The sequence below is a fragment of the Nuphar pumila genome, chromosome 10, assembly GCF_984573655.1.
Source record: "Nuphar pumila chromosome 10, dmNupPumi1.hap1.1, whole genome shotgun sequence".
NCBI lineage: Eukaryota > Viridiplantae > Streptophyta > Magnoliopsida > Nymphaeales > Nymphaeaceae > Nuphar > Nuphar pumila.
Genome location: NC_143258.1, coordinates 102,199,690 through 102,216,173, shown reverse-complemented (window position 1 = coordinate 102,216,173; position 16,484 = coordinate 102,199,690). Strand labels below are relative to the sequence as shown.

The window sequence follows — 16,484 nt, the reverse complement described above, 5'->3', positions numbered from 1 at the left end:
ACTTATTTGTTTTAAAAAAAATTGTCCTCCTTGAGGGCAGAACCGGCATTTTGCCTACCCTTACAAGAGGTGAGAGATAAGGGTGTCAATGGGCCTAGTTTACCCAGGAGCCGACCAGAACCAAACCCTATAGTGTCCGGATATGGTGATAAATAATAAGACTTGGGTCCGGACCCGAAGGTCCGATCAATACATGGTCCTGGGTATAGTTTGTGAAATTTTATACCAGACCTGGACCCATCCTGAGTTCCGATTAAAACCTGCATTTTTTTAATGTAAAAATGATAAAAAAATATGGTTTTAGTCCAGGTTTGGTTCATGTAGTTCTTATCGGGTCTGGGTATAGTTTTTCTTATAGTAGACCCGATTAGACCTGGGTTTCTGTTTGGATTGAAAAGACAGGACTTCTAACACCAGCTGGGACTTCAAAGACATATGACATCACCCATGTGTGGATTTCCCTTTGACCAGGGTTGCCATCCCTTTCTTGATGGTAACATGTTTTTGGGAGAGGAAGATTGCTTTCACTGTAGGATTGAGGACATCAAGCAAACATGAGAAAATGTGGCCTCATGGAATTCCTATGATAGATAAAGTTTTTCCATTCCCTAATCCAAGCACTTTCAAAAAGCCCATTTGGGGCCCATTACCTTGAGAAGCTCTTGGAAGACAGCAAGAGTAAAGCTCACTGCACATTATAGCCAGGGCTTCAAATGGATCAGGTATGGGTCAAATCTTTTTTAATTTAGCCTTATGGGTGTGAGCTACATAGTTTGTTTAGTAAGAATCGGTTCTTCGATCATATGATGGTGATATAAGAGCAGCTTTATATAAAATCAGCTTCAAATTGTCATAAATTTTAAAGCTCATAAAAAATCGCATTTTTTTCATTGAAAAACACGATCCAACAGCCTATTCCTAACAAATGGATCATGCTGAACACATCTAGGGTTAGATTTGCAAAACATGGCTTGAACATGAAAATCATCAACATGGATACCGTATGAACAGTAGGAGAAACCAATTCCCTCATATTTATCCATCTTAAATGTTTAAATTTATCATTGAAAAAACCAAACTTTTATAACAGAAAACCAACATCATACACGCAGTCTCTCTCTCTCTCTCCATTACACTAAATGAAAATAAATACTTCAACATCTAAAGATACATATCCAAAAAGGTGATCAATTTATTTTTAAAATTCTTCATTTACAGAAATATTTTTAAGGTTATTATAAAGCTAATCAAAATCAGCCTATGAGCATCATGAACATCAACTTTAGACAGGTAACGATCAAGTCTACGAGTTCAGAGTCTCGGACCAAACTTACATCCACAACATGGGTCAGACCAAGAACCATAGTTACATAAACTGTCATGCATTGGACTTGCCTGCTCCAATCAGTACAAAATGTACAATACAACAGAAACTGGCCAGTGTAGGCAAATGCAGCAAGAGAGAATTAGGCTGATCGATTTAACAGGCCCACGGAAGCAGGCCAGGGTTGGACCTAACATCTAAGCCACATGAATTGGGCAGGGCCTATTTCGGACACCATTTTGCCATGAACGGGATCAAGCCTAACTTAGATTAAAACCTGCCCAGCCCTATGGATCAAATGGGTTCAGGACCAGCACAAGCACACAAGCAATGCACATTAGATGATGTCAAAACATTAAGCACAGTGTAATTAATATTGGTAGATATCATCGTCTACTAGTGTAACATACACAAGCCAAAAGAATTGCTCCCATGCAACGCTCCAAAAAAGCCATGACATGAAATTCTCAAGTAAAAAGTACTATGAAAATAAATATCTGCAATCACCCTCTGTACAGTGCTGCATAGACAATGTGCAACGCTCTCCACAACAGGCTTCTAACACAACAATTTCTTCTCTAAGATTTGAAAAAGAAAATGAAGTATTCATTAGAAAACGTATTCAAGAACTATCTACATCATCTAGACTGTAGAGAACATGAAATAGACAAGACATTGAGAAATTAGAAGTACAACAGCAGGTAAACTGCAATTCTCTTGTTATCGATGCTTCTGTTCTTAAAATGCACAAAATTCTTCGTAACTTGCACATCAAAGAGTTGCTCAACTGCAGGCACTGCAACCTTTTGTAATACAAGTTACAAAGTTTCTTAGTAACTTCTCCACAAAGTTGTATGTCCCATTGCCACTGCCCTGTATAGCTCCAAGGTACAAAACTAAACTGGCCGCTGCATCAAAAACTAAAAACTAGTGAACCAAAGAACCGGAAATTCTAAATAGTAGATCAATGAGTTCTATAAATCAATGTAAACCTCTGATTGCAGAAATCCTAAAATAATGATATAATAGACATTTGAGACTACGAAATTCAATGCTATGAAGGAATTGGTAAACTGAGTAAAGATTAACAGAAATAATTTCATATGCAAAACTATCATACCGTGCATTGCAGCTACAGTGAGAGGTGACAAGACCTATGTGCAAAGGCATGAGCTCTGAAGAAAAGATCCTGCGAGACAGATGTACCACTTAGTTATGTAATGTTGAACAGAACAATAAGGGAAGTGACCTGAAAAATATCACATATCAAAATTTCTTAGGGTGTGAAACCTAGTGATGTAGTCTCATGAGTTCATAACAGAAAAGAGAACACCTAAGAAAGGACAACCAATTCTGTGGAGCACCTAAGACATCATCTAGAATTCCAGACTGTTCAATTAGACTCAACCTAATGTTGCAGAATGAATTTTAAAGTTTGAATTCCCATCAATTGAAACCCACCCATCACAACCATTATGGTTACCCCCATATGCATGGCAAACCACTTGGAACTGTCATTCACAATGTCCTCTCCTTTCATCCACTAGATGTAATCTGATTGAGCAATCAAAGTGATGTCATAGATGCACCACTTCAGAGTTGAAGTTGAATCTCTCTCTCTCTCTCTCTCTCTCTCTCTCTCTCTCTCTCTCTCTCTCTCTCTCTCTCTCGGCGTGCATACTCAGCTCACCCCTGAAGAAGAGAAAAGTCAACGCGTAACTGAAAAAGAGAGTCATGTCCACACATTTACCAACTATAGTCTCACTCAGAAACAGAAGAGTCAAAATTCGTGAGGCTATAGTGGCTTCATCAACTTACTAATATTACATGCAAGATAAGCACAATTGAGTATAGCCTCATGCAACCGATCAAGTGATTTTATGAGCCAAGATAACTTCTTATTAAATGCAAAAATTGGCAATCCAAACTACACCAAAGGGATGCCCTAAAACAGTCACTTAACCAAAGGATCACAATATTACAAACATGATCAGAATTCAAACAGCCCATCCAAGGGAAAAGGAACAAAGTACTCATAGTGACATTAGCAAGTGTTTTAGCAGGACGCTCGTGCAAACCGCTTTGCAGGTACTATCAGATGTGGGGAAAGAGGATGTTCCTCCCCAAAGGGATCATGATCATTCACAGAAGGAAGCATGCATTTCATGCATTTCTCAAGGCCCGGGTAACCAAATGGAGGTTGAATCTCCTCTAACAATTCAGGTTCCCTTGAACCAGACAGGTTTCAATGACAACCAGGAAGAAGCTGTTGCTCAACCTAAGGACGATTGGCAACAGGTGAAGCTTCGTCGTCGTCCAAAGCCCCCCCAAGTTTGTGATCAATGGGTTCCGGCGTCCAACTGGTTAGCTGTCCTTTCTGAAAACAGCAAAACTGTAAGTGAACCGAAGGACTCTGGTAACATGATACGGTCCTCTACTCCCTCAACCATGAATTCAGCCATGAAAGTTGAGCACAACCCAATTCCAGTGGGTGGATCGACTGCTGTTTTGCAGGAAAATATCGTCATTAACCTGGAGAGGTGACCAGAGAAGATGCCAGAGATTTCCACCGGATCTGAGGAGCAGCTGAAGCAGTTGTATAACCACCCCACCACTCACAACAGTCCTATTGTGGTCCAGATGGCGCCTCAGGGTAGGAGCAATGCCAAATCAGTTATACCTACTTGCCAGGTAGGCATCCTGAAGCCTAAACTTGACCCCATCAATGCCACATCACCACCTGACGTGGTTCCCACATCTCTGCACCGGAATGGCTTTCTCTTTAAGGCAGAGAAAACGTCATCAAAAGAGAATATCTCTCCTAGGACTGAGGATTTATATTCATCCTTGCTGAGCAGGGGCCCTCCTAAAACCCGAAGATGCTACAAGTCTGGTGCCTTTGACCTCTCAAGACCCCCTTGCGGGAGCAGGGCAACACGGGTGTGAACGGTCGGTCTGTTCGACTTCAGAAACGTCAACAGGCCCCTCACACCGTGAATGAAGAAAGCTCCCCTCCAGCCATATGCCCTCCTGCCGACCCTTCTGAATCCATACCGGATTCCCCCATTGTAAATATGTAAATCTAGTTTTTTTTTTAATAAAACTGGTAGGGGCTGTTTGAGGAAGAAAGGAAATAAGACGTAGTGAAAGACCTTACAAGGAGAAAGCAAGCTGAAGCTTTAATGTAACATGAGAATAGGCCACCCAAGATACCCCTCTCACAACAAACTAGCAAACTTACTTGATATGTTTTAATGGTTGTCTCAGTCTTCAACATCCTGAAAATATTGTGATATTTCTACGGGATTACAATGGAAAATTTGAAAAATATCCATATATTTACAAATTATCATAGATTTGGATTTATCAGAACATAATTGTAACATTATCATGCAAACATCACAAAATTTTCTAAATATGTATATCAAAAAATAATCACATATCTACATCTCCTTTTTCTCGAAATTCACTAAGGTTTTCCAGCGAATTTACTGAGAATTAGCATGTTTCTATAAGACCCCCTGAAATCTTCCTTTGCCATTTTTTTCTAGGGAAATTGCATTTGTGACATGGTCCGATACAATCATGAAAGGAATCTTTTAAGCAATATATATCCGCTCTCATCGCCATAAGAAAGCAGAGATTAAGAGCAGATATGCTAGCCATACATTAGCAAAAAGCCTAACAGGTCAAAGAATGTGTGGCATGACAATCATGGCATAATATTTGCCCCATAGAGGAACATGCTTGTGTTTCTTAAACAACCAAGACATGGGGAAATAACAAAAAAGGATGCAGAATCATGCAGGTACTAAATAACTAACCACTCCATCAACCCGATCAGCATTTGTATACACAACCAACTCAAAAGACAATAACGAAGAACAAGGAAAAACATAGCAGCCCAGATGTATCTTGTAATAACGAAGATGCTGCCATGCAAACTGGTTAGACATGCGGCTGTGGAAAACAACAGCTAACTCATCATATGCACTTCAACAGTAAGCTGCTTGGGAACATCTTAACTTTGTTGGGTAAGCACAATCTACCAGTAAGATCAAAACAATCTCCAAAATGAAAGCAGATAACTGTGAAACATTATGCGACTTAATGTAAAAATTATTAATTCACATAGACTTGTATGCCAAGAAAGCTATGCAACTAACTCTTAATAATAAATGGCATCTAAACAAACATCATTTATAGTTGTATACTTGTATCATTCACATACAAAAGAATGAAAATATCAGGCTCAAAGAGTTAAACAGGAAGGTACCATCACAGCAAGAAAAAACACAGTAAGTGCACATTGAGAGTGGCAGAAGGGATGACCAAGAATACGTGCCACTGAAACTCCAAATACTTCATGTTTTGCATCTAAATGTAATATATTCATCACTTCGGCATAACAATCACATTAACAAACGGAATGAACAATTGAGCAGATGTGCAAACAGTATGAACCAAAAGAAGAAGAGCAAAGGGAAAACACAGAGAAATGACAATATATACTTTTATGAAGGAAACCATACCTATTGAAGAAAACTCAGTTGTGCTACCATCAAGCATGTTGAAACTTTTCAACAAACAGCTGCCCCAAAAATATCCGCAATCATATCACAAGAGAAATTATGATCTTATAATGATCAATGGCAGAGGATAATATGATGCACTGATGTGTAACAACAAATGGAGAAAACAAAGTTGTCCTCCTCATTGAGTTGATCCATATTCACAGTCCTGAGCAGATCATGGACATTAATGCTAGTCACATCCAAGTTGCTTTGTGGATATGCTACACGAGCTTGTTATCATCTGAAGCAGCGCCACAACAAAAACTCCTTAACAGAATTAGACAGCTCAAATCCATTTATAATATTATTATATCATTTGTCTTTCCCAGGGGATACACCAGGATTGGATGAAACACAAGCAGTGTGCTGAGAGTTGGGCATCTCCTCAGTAGTGCATTCTGATACTGCATTATCAGAAGCATCTACATTAGGCTTCATAGTAGCATCTTCACCCTGAAAGCGATGAGAACCATTCATAGTGTCCTTGATGGAAATAGAAACAGTGGCCTCAACAGGAGAGTCCTCAACATGTTGGAGATCATTAAGCTTTGTCTCTACATCAACAACAAGAAAAACCAGAAGTATAAATGAAAATACAATATAAATAAAATGAAATAATATTAATTTATTTAAATTATGGCATAATCTGCACCTGATTTTGCTGTCATAGTATCACGACCATCAAATCCATTTATAGTATTATTATAGCATTTGTCTTTCCCAGGGGATGCACCAGGATCGGGTGAAACACAAGCAGCGTGCTGAGAGTTATGCATCTCCTCAATAGTGCATTCTGATACAGCATTATCAGAAGCAAGAAAATCAGATCCAACAGCAACTTCAGGGGGTTCAGTGACCACCTCCAAAGCGAAATCCCCATGAAAAGTATTAACATTAGGTTCTGAACTAGTGTCTTCACCACTAACCATACAAGAACTATACATGGCATCCTCAGTGGAAGCATAAACATTAAGTTCAATAGGGGAACTCCCAACAGATTTGACGTCATTGAGCTTCATGCTAATATCCTCAGAAATATATTGTAATTTGGTATTGCCATTTGCTAAAATAAAGGATGCTATAGTAGCTTCAGAAGGCTTTGTGACCACCTCTAAATCAGAAGATGCAGAATCCTCACTAGAAGAATTAGCACTAGGCTCTGAAGTAGCATCTTCAACTCTAACCAGACAAGAACTAGGAAGGGCATCCTCAGTAGGAATGATATCCTCAGTGTGATTGCACAAATCCACATTAACAGAGGGTGCCTCACAACACTGAGGATTAGTGAGCTCCAAACCAACCTCCCCAGATGTAAAGTGGGACACAGTCTCATCAGAAGCTAGTAAATTGCACTTGGCAGAAACTTCAGGATGTTCCATAATCACCTCTGAATCAGAGAGTGCAGAACCCTCAACAGAAGCAGCTACGTTAGGCTTCACAGTAGCATCTTCACCCTGAAAGCAATGAGAACCATTCACAGTGTCTTTGGAGGAAATAGAAACAGTGGCCTCAACAGGAGAGTCCTCAACAAGTTGGAGATCATCAAGCTTCCTCTCTACATCAACAATAAGAAAAAACCAGAAGTATAAACGACAATACAATACAAATAGAATGACAAATAATATTATTTTATTTAAATTATGGCATGATCTGCACCTGATTTTGCTGCCGTAGTATCATGACCAGGTAGTAGTTTCTGTAGTAATTCAGTCCCAGGGAAAACCATCAGGTTCATTCTCCTTGTTTCTTTCCTATGAGATTCCTCCAGATGCTTAAAACCAAAAACCACAGTCCATGTATGCAGGAGTTCAGATATGGCTGGTATTACAAGCATCTCAACATTGAGAGAACAGAGAATCTGAAACATATGGGTGACATAATTAATTATGTGCTTAAGCTAAACTTAAGAAAAACCTGCGGGGTGTAAAAATATTCACTTAAATCAAGAAACTTTTATCAGATTGGTACAACATACAGATTCTACAACAGTAATCAGTCGCCTGCACATCCCTTGACGCCGATATACATGACGAGTCCCAACCAGAGGCATCTCAGCTAGCCTGGTACCATGAATCCTATTATTTGTAAAGACAAATAGATTATAAATACATTCCTGGATATAATTCTAAAAAATACTGAAAATAAATATATAATAAGAAACACAGTGTTATGAACACAAAGTCCTTACAAGCAAAAGGTGATAAGAAGAAAAATAGGCCAGATAGCAGAAAAAAAAAGAAGAGAAAACTAAGCATGGCAAGCATCAATGTTATTTTCATATAAATCCTTCAACACCATTAAGCATGATGATGATTAACCAGAAAGTCTGAAAGCAGCAAGTATGGAAACACTTAGCAAATCAAGAAAATAACAGAAATATACCTGATGGATGCCACAGATATTACTTCATCACCCCTCTCGAGCAATAGCGTATAAAAGCCAGAATAGCTTACTCGGTTAAAGTTTGATCTACCAAAAAAATCACATAAATAAGGCATTATCAACAGCAAATGCAAGCAAAGGAAGACTGGTTCATATAAATAATGTGATTTAGCAGAAAAGCTGAAAGAAAAAGTATAATTTGCGCAATATCTTATAAATACTTGGACAATCAAGAAAACCAATCATCAGAAATTTCAAAACACAAGACTTTTGATAGATTAGATAATAGGCACATGTTAAAAGAAACATAAAGAACCGCCTATCCTCAATTCTTGTTTATCTAAAGACATGTTAGTTGGCCTGCTCTCATCTACACACCAGGAAAACATAAAATATTTATATGAAACCTCAACACTCGAATAATTGATATGAATTCATTCAAATTTGACTCCGGGAGATGTTTGCAACATTCCTTGCCTCAACTTGATAAGAATATTCTCCCTCTCAGAAGACCAACACAATAATTCTTTGAGTTGCAACCACAAAAGCAATAAAGTATCAGCACAAAATCAAGAAACAAATTATGGGAAAGAAAACATTAATCATGACTCATATTTCATACAGCTGTAGGAGAAACTAAATGCAAACAACACAAGAATCAGGACAACTGCCGGAACCCACTAAAAACAGAAGTCTTTAAAGGCAACATAAAGTTAGGAAGAAAAGTCTAAACGATCATGTAAGGCTCCAAAAATAACCTATTTCTCCCACATAAACATTAAAAGCGGGAAAGTGAAAAGGCATATATCAGCAGATTTCCTTGAATAGGAAAAGAACAAAAGCAGAAAAGGAAAAATGATCGAAACAAGATTGGACCTGAAAACTTGCAAACTTATTTTGCTCACAAACTTCGGCACAACTAAAAGAATGGGCTGCAGAAAAAGCATATGCGAAGGCTTGCAAACCAATACATGACCACATCTTTCCATTTTGTTTTTTGTATGATTGAGTGTGCGTTCATGTGTATAGAGATGCAAAGATACAATAATCCTAGGTGAGTAAACTGCAGGGAATGTGGCTAACCTCACTTTGCACCAGGCATCCCTCAGAAAGTTGTGGAGCAGACCTCACAAAGGTGTTAAAAACTATGAAATATGAATACTAACAACCCTCTCCCTATGCTCCTTCACATGTTTTAGGGTATGTTCACTTGAAAAACAAATAAACTACTCCAATATTATTCACATAAAGTGGCTTAGGCGTTAAAAGATAGTTTTTCTATGGAGAAATTATACAATTATTATCATCTATATGATTTAGCCAGCTATAAATCATGTACTCTAAAATTGCCAACTGAGATGTGTAACTACTTACCCACGATTGTAAACAATATTATGTATCAAATTGGCACTTGTCCGCTGGTCAACTACAGGCATAAAGCACTCATCAATAATGCTCAATGCAACAGCAATCTTGGAATTGCATTCAACTCTCTTAGTCTTAGCAAGCTTAGAGTGAGGCACACCATCCCGTTGGACAAGGGTCCAGGAAAATCCACCATCCAAATCATGTTTGGTGCCCAGAAGATCTCTTAGCTGTTCAAATAGCTGAAAAAAACAAGCACAAACATTAGTCTCGTGCAAGGACAATTTATGACACATACTACAAAAGATTACGGCAGCTCATATACATAATAACAATAGCATAGTTGGCAAACTCGTGACTCGGGCTCGGTTCGGACCCCTACTGGGTCACCAAGTCAGTGGGTTGACTCAGTGACTCGGACGAGTCAGGACTCTATATTTTATAGTGTAAGCACATGAATAAGACATGGAAACAACTAAACTTCAAGCCAATATGTCAATAGCTAAGTTACAAAAACATATAATTATACATGATTATTAACTTTTTTCATTGAACAATATTAGATTCTTCATAACAAGTGACCTTATATAAGAATTGTGCACTAAAATAGTAAAATACATGATAATTTTTTTTTATATCATGGGTTGGATCAGCAGTCCTGAATCGTGACCCAGTTGGGGTCCGATCCGGGTCGACTCGGGCGATTCCCGAGTTGACTCGCCAGGTTTGCCAACTATGAACAATAGAGAGCACAGTGTCTCAGGAGACAAACTAGGTGGAGTTTTAACAAAAACAGCATCGATAAGGATACAAATTATGCCAGAACAACTCAAAAGGAGGGCAGCAATCCATTTCACATAATTTTTCACATAATAAATAATAAAATTTCCATTTAAACACTGTCGCTTTTAAGTCTTAAACACAATGACAAAAGAGAATTTATGGAAGGAGTTAAGAGATATGGACAAATTAACCCATATGCCAAGCTACATGGAGAGAGACGATCATTTCTAAGCATGCTTTTCTTCCTAGACATAAATAGGTGGGTTCAAGTCAGACCAAGGTGAAGTCCTGGTCAGGTTCAAGGTTTATTCTTATCTGAGCAACCTTTATCCAGCTCTCCCATATTCATGCTGATTGGACCAGCGAACTTTTGTGTCTATTGCTGGCAACTCCAGATTCTTGTCTCCCATTTCTTTGAGGAAAGAAAATGGTTTGTGGCTTGCTTTAGGGTTGAAGCAAACTATCAATATCTTCAATTACACTAAGAAGAATTTGTGATAACTTTAATTTTTATTAAGTGTGACTATATCAATCACAAACTACAACAATGTGTTGCAAAGATAAAATGCACAACCTGCATTCCTGTCAACCACTTTGTTATAAGAGAACCACACATATCCAGCTAAATATGCACTTCATTTCAAACATTAAATGAGAGCTCATCCACGATGTCAGTTATTTCTGTCATTTTGTTGAATCATTCATAAAACACTCAATGCAAGGCTAATTTGCCTCTTCTTGGATGAACTCCCATTCCCCAACCCAACAGATTAGACAACACTGCCCACCTACTCTAGCTCCAGGATAGGTTCTTGCACTTTCTACCTTTGTGGAATTCTGAAAGCAGACTAGCAGATATTGTTTCTGGAGTGGGAATAGCCCTTCCCAAGACCATCCAACTATCCACACAACAGTATACCATGAGTACTATAATACTAACATATTTGCATCAATAGCTAGAATATCGTGATCCTGTTGCCATTTAAGGATTATCTAAATCGAATAATTCACCTGTCCACTAGAATATGGACATATAAGACAAACAAATTGAAAATCTATCAAGCTAATCAAACATAGACATTCAAAAAATTAACTAAGAACAAAAAATGCGCACCTTTCTACAGTCATTCCCACAAAAGGAAGATGAGTGATCATTGGAATCAACAGCTGAAATATCCTTTTCTTTAACACAGTCACAGTGGTCTATAAAAGTAATCCAAAGGTATTAGTTCAGCAGCACAAACTAAGCATATAAAATATCATACTATTCAAGAAAAATATTGCTCAAAGAATTGTAGAATAGTGAAGCAAACTGGTCAATAGAAACTTCAAGCCACAATAACATATAAATTGTGATATTGATTATTGAAAAAACGCACATTTTGCCTCACACTGTAAGCATGTCTCCATCGGATTCATAGTAGCACTGCCACCATGAGCAGAATCACCAGATCCTCCACAAAATCTACATGAACAATGTGGACAGTGCCAAATGCCAGAAGGAAGTGCCTGAAATAAAGAAAAGTTGAGAACAAACATTGGTCAAAAAACATGTTGCTTATCGCTGTGCTGTTCCCATCTACAACAAACTTAAACTCCAAACAGTCAATTAAATTTACACGGAAATCACTTCAAGAGTATGCAATACCTGCAATCCCAAACAACTTAGGTGAAAAGTCGATGGACAGCTGTCACAACAAATTAGGTTGCCACCATCTCCACATATTCCACAGGTATCATCATTTTGGTCACTTTCATCTGTTGGTACTATATACATTCCACACCGTTCAGACTCTTCTTGTGCATTCCAGGCCTGCAGTTGACACTTCAAAAGAGACAACCCTGACTCAACAAAAATATTCTGGTATGGCTTACATAACTTGCTGCCTGCATGGATCTCAAATTTTGCTACTGAAAGAGTTTTGCCACAACAATTACAAACAATGCCGTCCCGTGTAATGTGTCCCTCCATCATCACCCTTGTATGCTTTTTATTCCAATATTTTACCTTCCCATTCAATTGCACAATGCCTGAATCGATCAACCATGCAAGGATAGTTTGCTTTCCTAAATAAGGCACAAGATCAGAGTCAGAACTGGGATTTTCCCCTTTACTTGAGCTACGAACCATCAAGGTACAATTCCTCTTCCCTTTCTTTTTTTTTCCTTGCAGAATTTCAGATGAATGTGTCAAGGAAGAACGATGCTTCAGACTGCTCGGCAGCTTCTTATGCGAAGTATTAACCAAAACATGTGACTCACGAGCTAATTCTGCTGCCACTTTTTGCTGGTTTGAACAATTCCGATCAACTCCCTTCAACTTTATAGCAGAGACACCAGTTTTCCCTGTCATTCCCTTTGTTCCAATGCTACTCAACAACCTCGCATCACAGGAACTGGTTTTCTTGCCACCTAGACCAGCACCTGTGTTTTCTTTAGGTTGCTTCTTCTTTAGGAAGTGCACAACTGTAGATCCCTTCACAACCTTTTGTCCCTTATCAACAGCCACTTTCTTGTTAGATTGAATACCATCAGCATTCTTCCTCGCCTTTTTGATACTTCCAACCTTGATCTTCCCCTTCTTCTCCGAGCTGTCCGCAACCTTCTTCCTTTTCCGTAACAATATGCGAAGTTCCTCCTCTGAAAAACTAGAAAACAACTGGAGACTATCAATTGAATGTGCAGAATGAGAATCAGGAGTGATTTGTACACAAGATGCATTATCTTCTGTGCCATGTACATTCTCAGGATGCTTTCCTAGCAGCTTTTTGTCATCTAACTTTGTTCCAATAGACAAATTTCCCTCTTTAACTACAGCATCAAATTGTTTCTGAAGTGCATAATATGCTTTTGGAATGGACCAATAAGTCGAACCTGATGGAGAAACATAAACAAAATCTTCATAATCCTTATCCCTTCTTGGCCTCTGCTCAATCGTCCAACCTGCACTCAAAAGCATACCCATCACCTTTTCTCTAACTAGCTGCTTCTGTTCTGACTTACCAAGTTTGTGCAGATTCTCAGTTACCTTCTCTTTATCTATTACTGAAGACCTAGTGTTCTGTAAAATAGAAGCCCCAGTCATGACATCCTTATTTTCTTTGCTTATAACTCGTGTACGTGCTACAGTACCCACATCATCCTCACTTTTTGAGCTTGATTTCAAACGACCGTCTTCTTCCATTGTGTTTTCCTTGTGAGCAATATATGCAGATGAATCCTTTCTCGGACCCCCAACTTTCTTTTTCGGGGTTGTGGAATTCATAGATGAGGAACCTGGCTTCCCACAATCCAAACCCATTGATGAAGGGCATAACCTTGCCTTTCTATTGACTAATGTTTCATATAATGCTGTACTACGTACACTTGAAACAGTTGACTCGTTCTTCTTTATGCTTTCCTTGAACTCCTTAAGACCATTTGCAGCCTCTGGTGTGGCCAGATTATTCTCTTCCTGGCGTCGCTTCATCCTCATCCTCACGACATCACTCTTTACTTGCAACTTAAACTCACTAGACATCTTAATCTTTTTCTCTGCCAAGACAGCCGCAGCTCGGCGATGCCCATTAAACTGCACGCTGAACCCATTGCTGTTAGAACTGTACTCATTGCCATTAGACGGCAATGCTTTCTTAACTTTATGTTGCAAGTCCGATCCCACCCACAGACCTTGCTCCTGTTTGCTCTTCCCCACCATTGGTTCCTCCTTCTTTGAACGGCAGGTGTCCACATTGTCACCTGACGCTTGAACCACTCTTATTTCGGACTGGTCTTGACTGCACAAAGTGGAAACCTCACTCCTACTGTCAGCAGCGTTTTCATCACGGCCAACAAGAGGTGATACAGGAATTCTTCTCCCATCAACGGCGGTATATTCGCCACCAGTTTTCTTATCCATATAATTCTCCTTACAAACTTCATCACCACCTCCAGGATTTCCCCTGCCACCAGCATTTTCTTCACAAACCTCCCCATAGGCACCTTTAATTTTTTTCCTATCAACAGAATTATCAATAGAAGCTTCATCAACATCACCTCTTCTTCGCTTCCTATCAACATCTTCTTCCTTCCGATCGTCCGCACACGAATCCCTTCCATCAAAAATCCTATTCTCATCGTTGCCCTTAACCGGAGAATCTGCCATCCTCCTATCAACAGAATCAAGGTTGTTTCTGACAATTAGGCTGCAACCCGACCCCCCCAAATCCTCATCAGACTCACTATCGCTCAATATCAATCTCCGGTGCTTCTTCACCTCAACCGGTCTCGAATCCTTCACTTCCCCCCCTTCCTTCCCCGAAGCCGCCCTAGTCACCGCACCTTCCTTCGTCGAAACTCGGCCATTAGACAAAGGCCCTCCCCGGAACAACCTCCCATCCTTCGTTTTCACCCCTTCCTCCATCTCGTCAATCACGCAAAACAACACGAATTACGCAACCTCCCCAATCTATCCGCCACCGAAACCCGTCCAAAAACCCACAAAAGCGAATCACAGTATACGAAAAACTCGTTCAAACAAACACTAAATCCTTCCCTGCAAATTGCCCACAAATTCAAACAATCCCCCACATTAGACCCCCAAAAGGGAAATAACGTTCAGAAAAAACCCAAAAACGTAAAACAGAAACCATCAGAACCCTGATTGTGAAGAAAACTGGGAACACCCACAAACGAAAACCGACCAGAGAGAGAGAGAGAGAGAGAGAGAGAGAGAGAGAGAGAGAGAGAGAGAGAGAGAGAGAGAGAGACTCACCTCGCCGGATTCTCGATCCCTGATGGATTTCTAGAGCACGGATACGAGGTTAGGAGATTTTTCGATTGCTCAAATTCCGGGAAAAGTTGCCGGAAAATAGAGGAGAGAGAGAGAGAGAGAGAGAGAGAGAGGACTCTTCTTTCTTCCCTTCTTATTGCAGGAAGAGTCCTGGCCGTCCGATTTGGGCAGGAATCAGCGGGATGAGAGAGAGAGAGAGAGGCTCGCCCTTTCCCTCCATTCGCGCCACCGTGTGCGGACCCCGTTTTTCCTGTGGGCTCACCTTACGGACCTTAACCTTGTGGACCATGCAAGGCCCCTGTCCCCATATGGATCTCTGGTCCGATGCAATCTAAGATCTTAGGGTACGTCAGCTCCATTCAACGATCCGAGTATCTGAGATCCGATACCCTTAGGCTGGATCTCACATCTTCCCCCCTTTCCTTTTTTGTCTTGCAAAGAAAGGATCTTAGATCCAAGGTAGCCCTGGATCTAAGATCCAGCATTTAATAGACCGCGGATGTAAGCATGAGCCCCTGCCACATCAGCATCCTTCATGCCATCTCAGATCCAATATCAAGGGTGTAAAATGCATCTTTGGGCTTTGGGCACATGAGGATCTCTCACATCTAAGAATCTCTCTCTCTCTCCCTCCCCTCCCAATTTTCTCTCATCAAGCCAAAATACACGATTTTTTGTGGTTTTGGGATCTCAGATCTAAGGAATTGAGATCCTCCACTTGATCTGACGTGGGTCCCACATTATATCCGAGTTTGAATGTGGATATCTGAAGTATTCAAACACCCCGCGTGAGTCGTAACCTTGTTCTGTTCTTGGTTAATTCGTGTCTTTGTTTGGATGTGGTTGCATCTCGTGTGATTTGGAATCACATCCAAAAGTTATTTGAAGTTGTATGATTTCAAATCGTATATTCCGCGATGTGATTTGGAATGACATGACAGTCACCTCAAATGTGAGAAAGTGAATTTGATTTGTCAAAGCAGCCAAACATAAAAAGTGAAGTTGTGAGAAAGTGAATCTCATTTGCCTTGCAAATGAGTTGCTTGAGATTCAAAATCACTAGAGAACCCATGTGATTCTAAATCTCAAGCAAATTAGAAAGTGATTCTCAATCATGTTTTTTTAAAAGGAGCAGCCAAACGTACCCCTAGTTTCTTATTTGTATGAGATTTCAAATCACATGTTTGGTTATATGTGCAAATGAAATTCATTCTCATTTGCATGCGATTACAAATCACAGGTTTTGTTTGAATGCCTGTGAGAATATGGTACTCTACGTTTGAAG

General features: G+C 39.6%; 1 protein-coding gene across 1 annotated transcript; it reads right to left on the bottom strand.

Annotated features, from left to right (window-relative positions):
• Window positions 1-1,660: 1,660 nt before the first annotated feature.
• On the bottom strand, window positions 1,661-15,306 carry LOC149827659 (uncharacterized). The gene is made up of 12 exons (XM_090019543.1): window positions 15,182-15,306; window positions 12,077-14,962; window positions 11,808-11,937; window positions 11,543-11,631; window positions 9,655-9,887; window positions 8,281-8,367; window positions 7,874-7,973; window positions 7,555-7,756; window positions 6,551-7,453; window positions 5,857-6,452; window positions 2,445-2,513; window positions 1,661-2,232 (listed from the first exon to the last, which is right to left on the bottom strand). Exons 2-10 carry the CDS (start codon window positions 14,828-14,830, stop codon window positions 6,211-6,213), a joined length of 4,740 nt encoding a protein of 1,579 aa, XP_089875669.1. The 5' UTR covers window positions 14,831-14,962; window positions 15,182-15,306; the 3' UTR covers window positions 1,661-2,232; window positions 2,445-2,513; window positions 5,857-6,210.
• Between the last annotated feature and the right edge of the window lie 1,178 nt (window positions 15,307-16,484).

Bases quoted from the DNA above. Each gene is read 5' to 3' on its own strand.
- LOC149827659 (XM_090019543.1), bottom strand. From the start codon at position 14,830: ATGGAGGAAGGGGTGAAAACGAAGGATGGGAGGTTGTTCCGGGGAGGG. The intron at 11,632-11,807 runs GTGCGTTTTTTC...TTACTTTTATAG, and splicing joins CTTACAGTGTGAGGCAAAAT to ACCACTGTGACTGTGTTAAA. The intron at 8,368-9,654 runs GTAAGTAGTTAC...TTTTTTTGGTAG, and splicing joins AATATTGTTTACAATCGTGG to ATCAAACTTTAACCGAGTAA.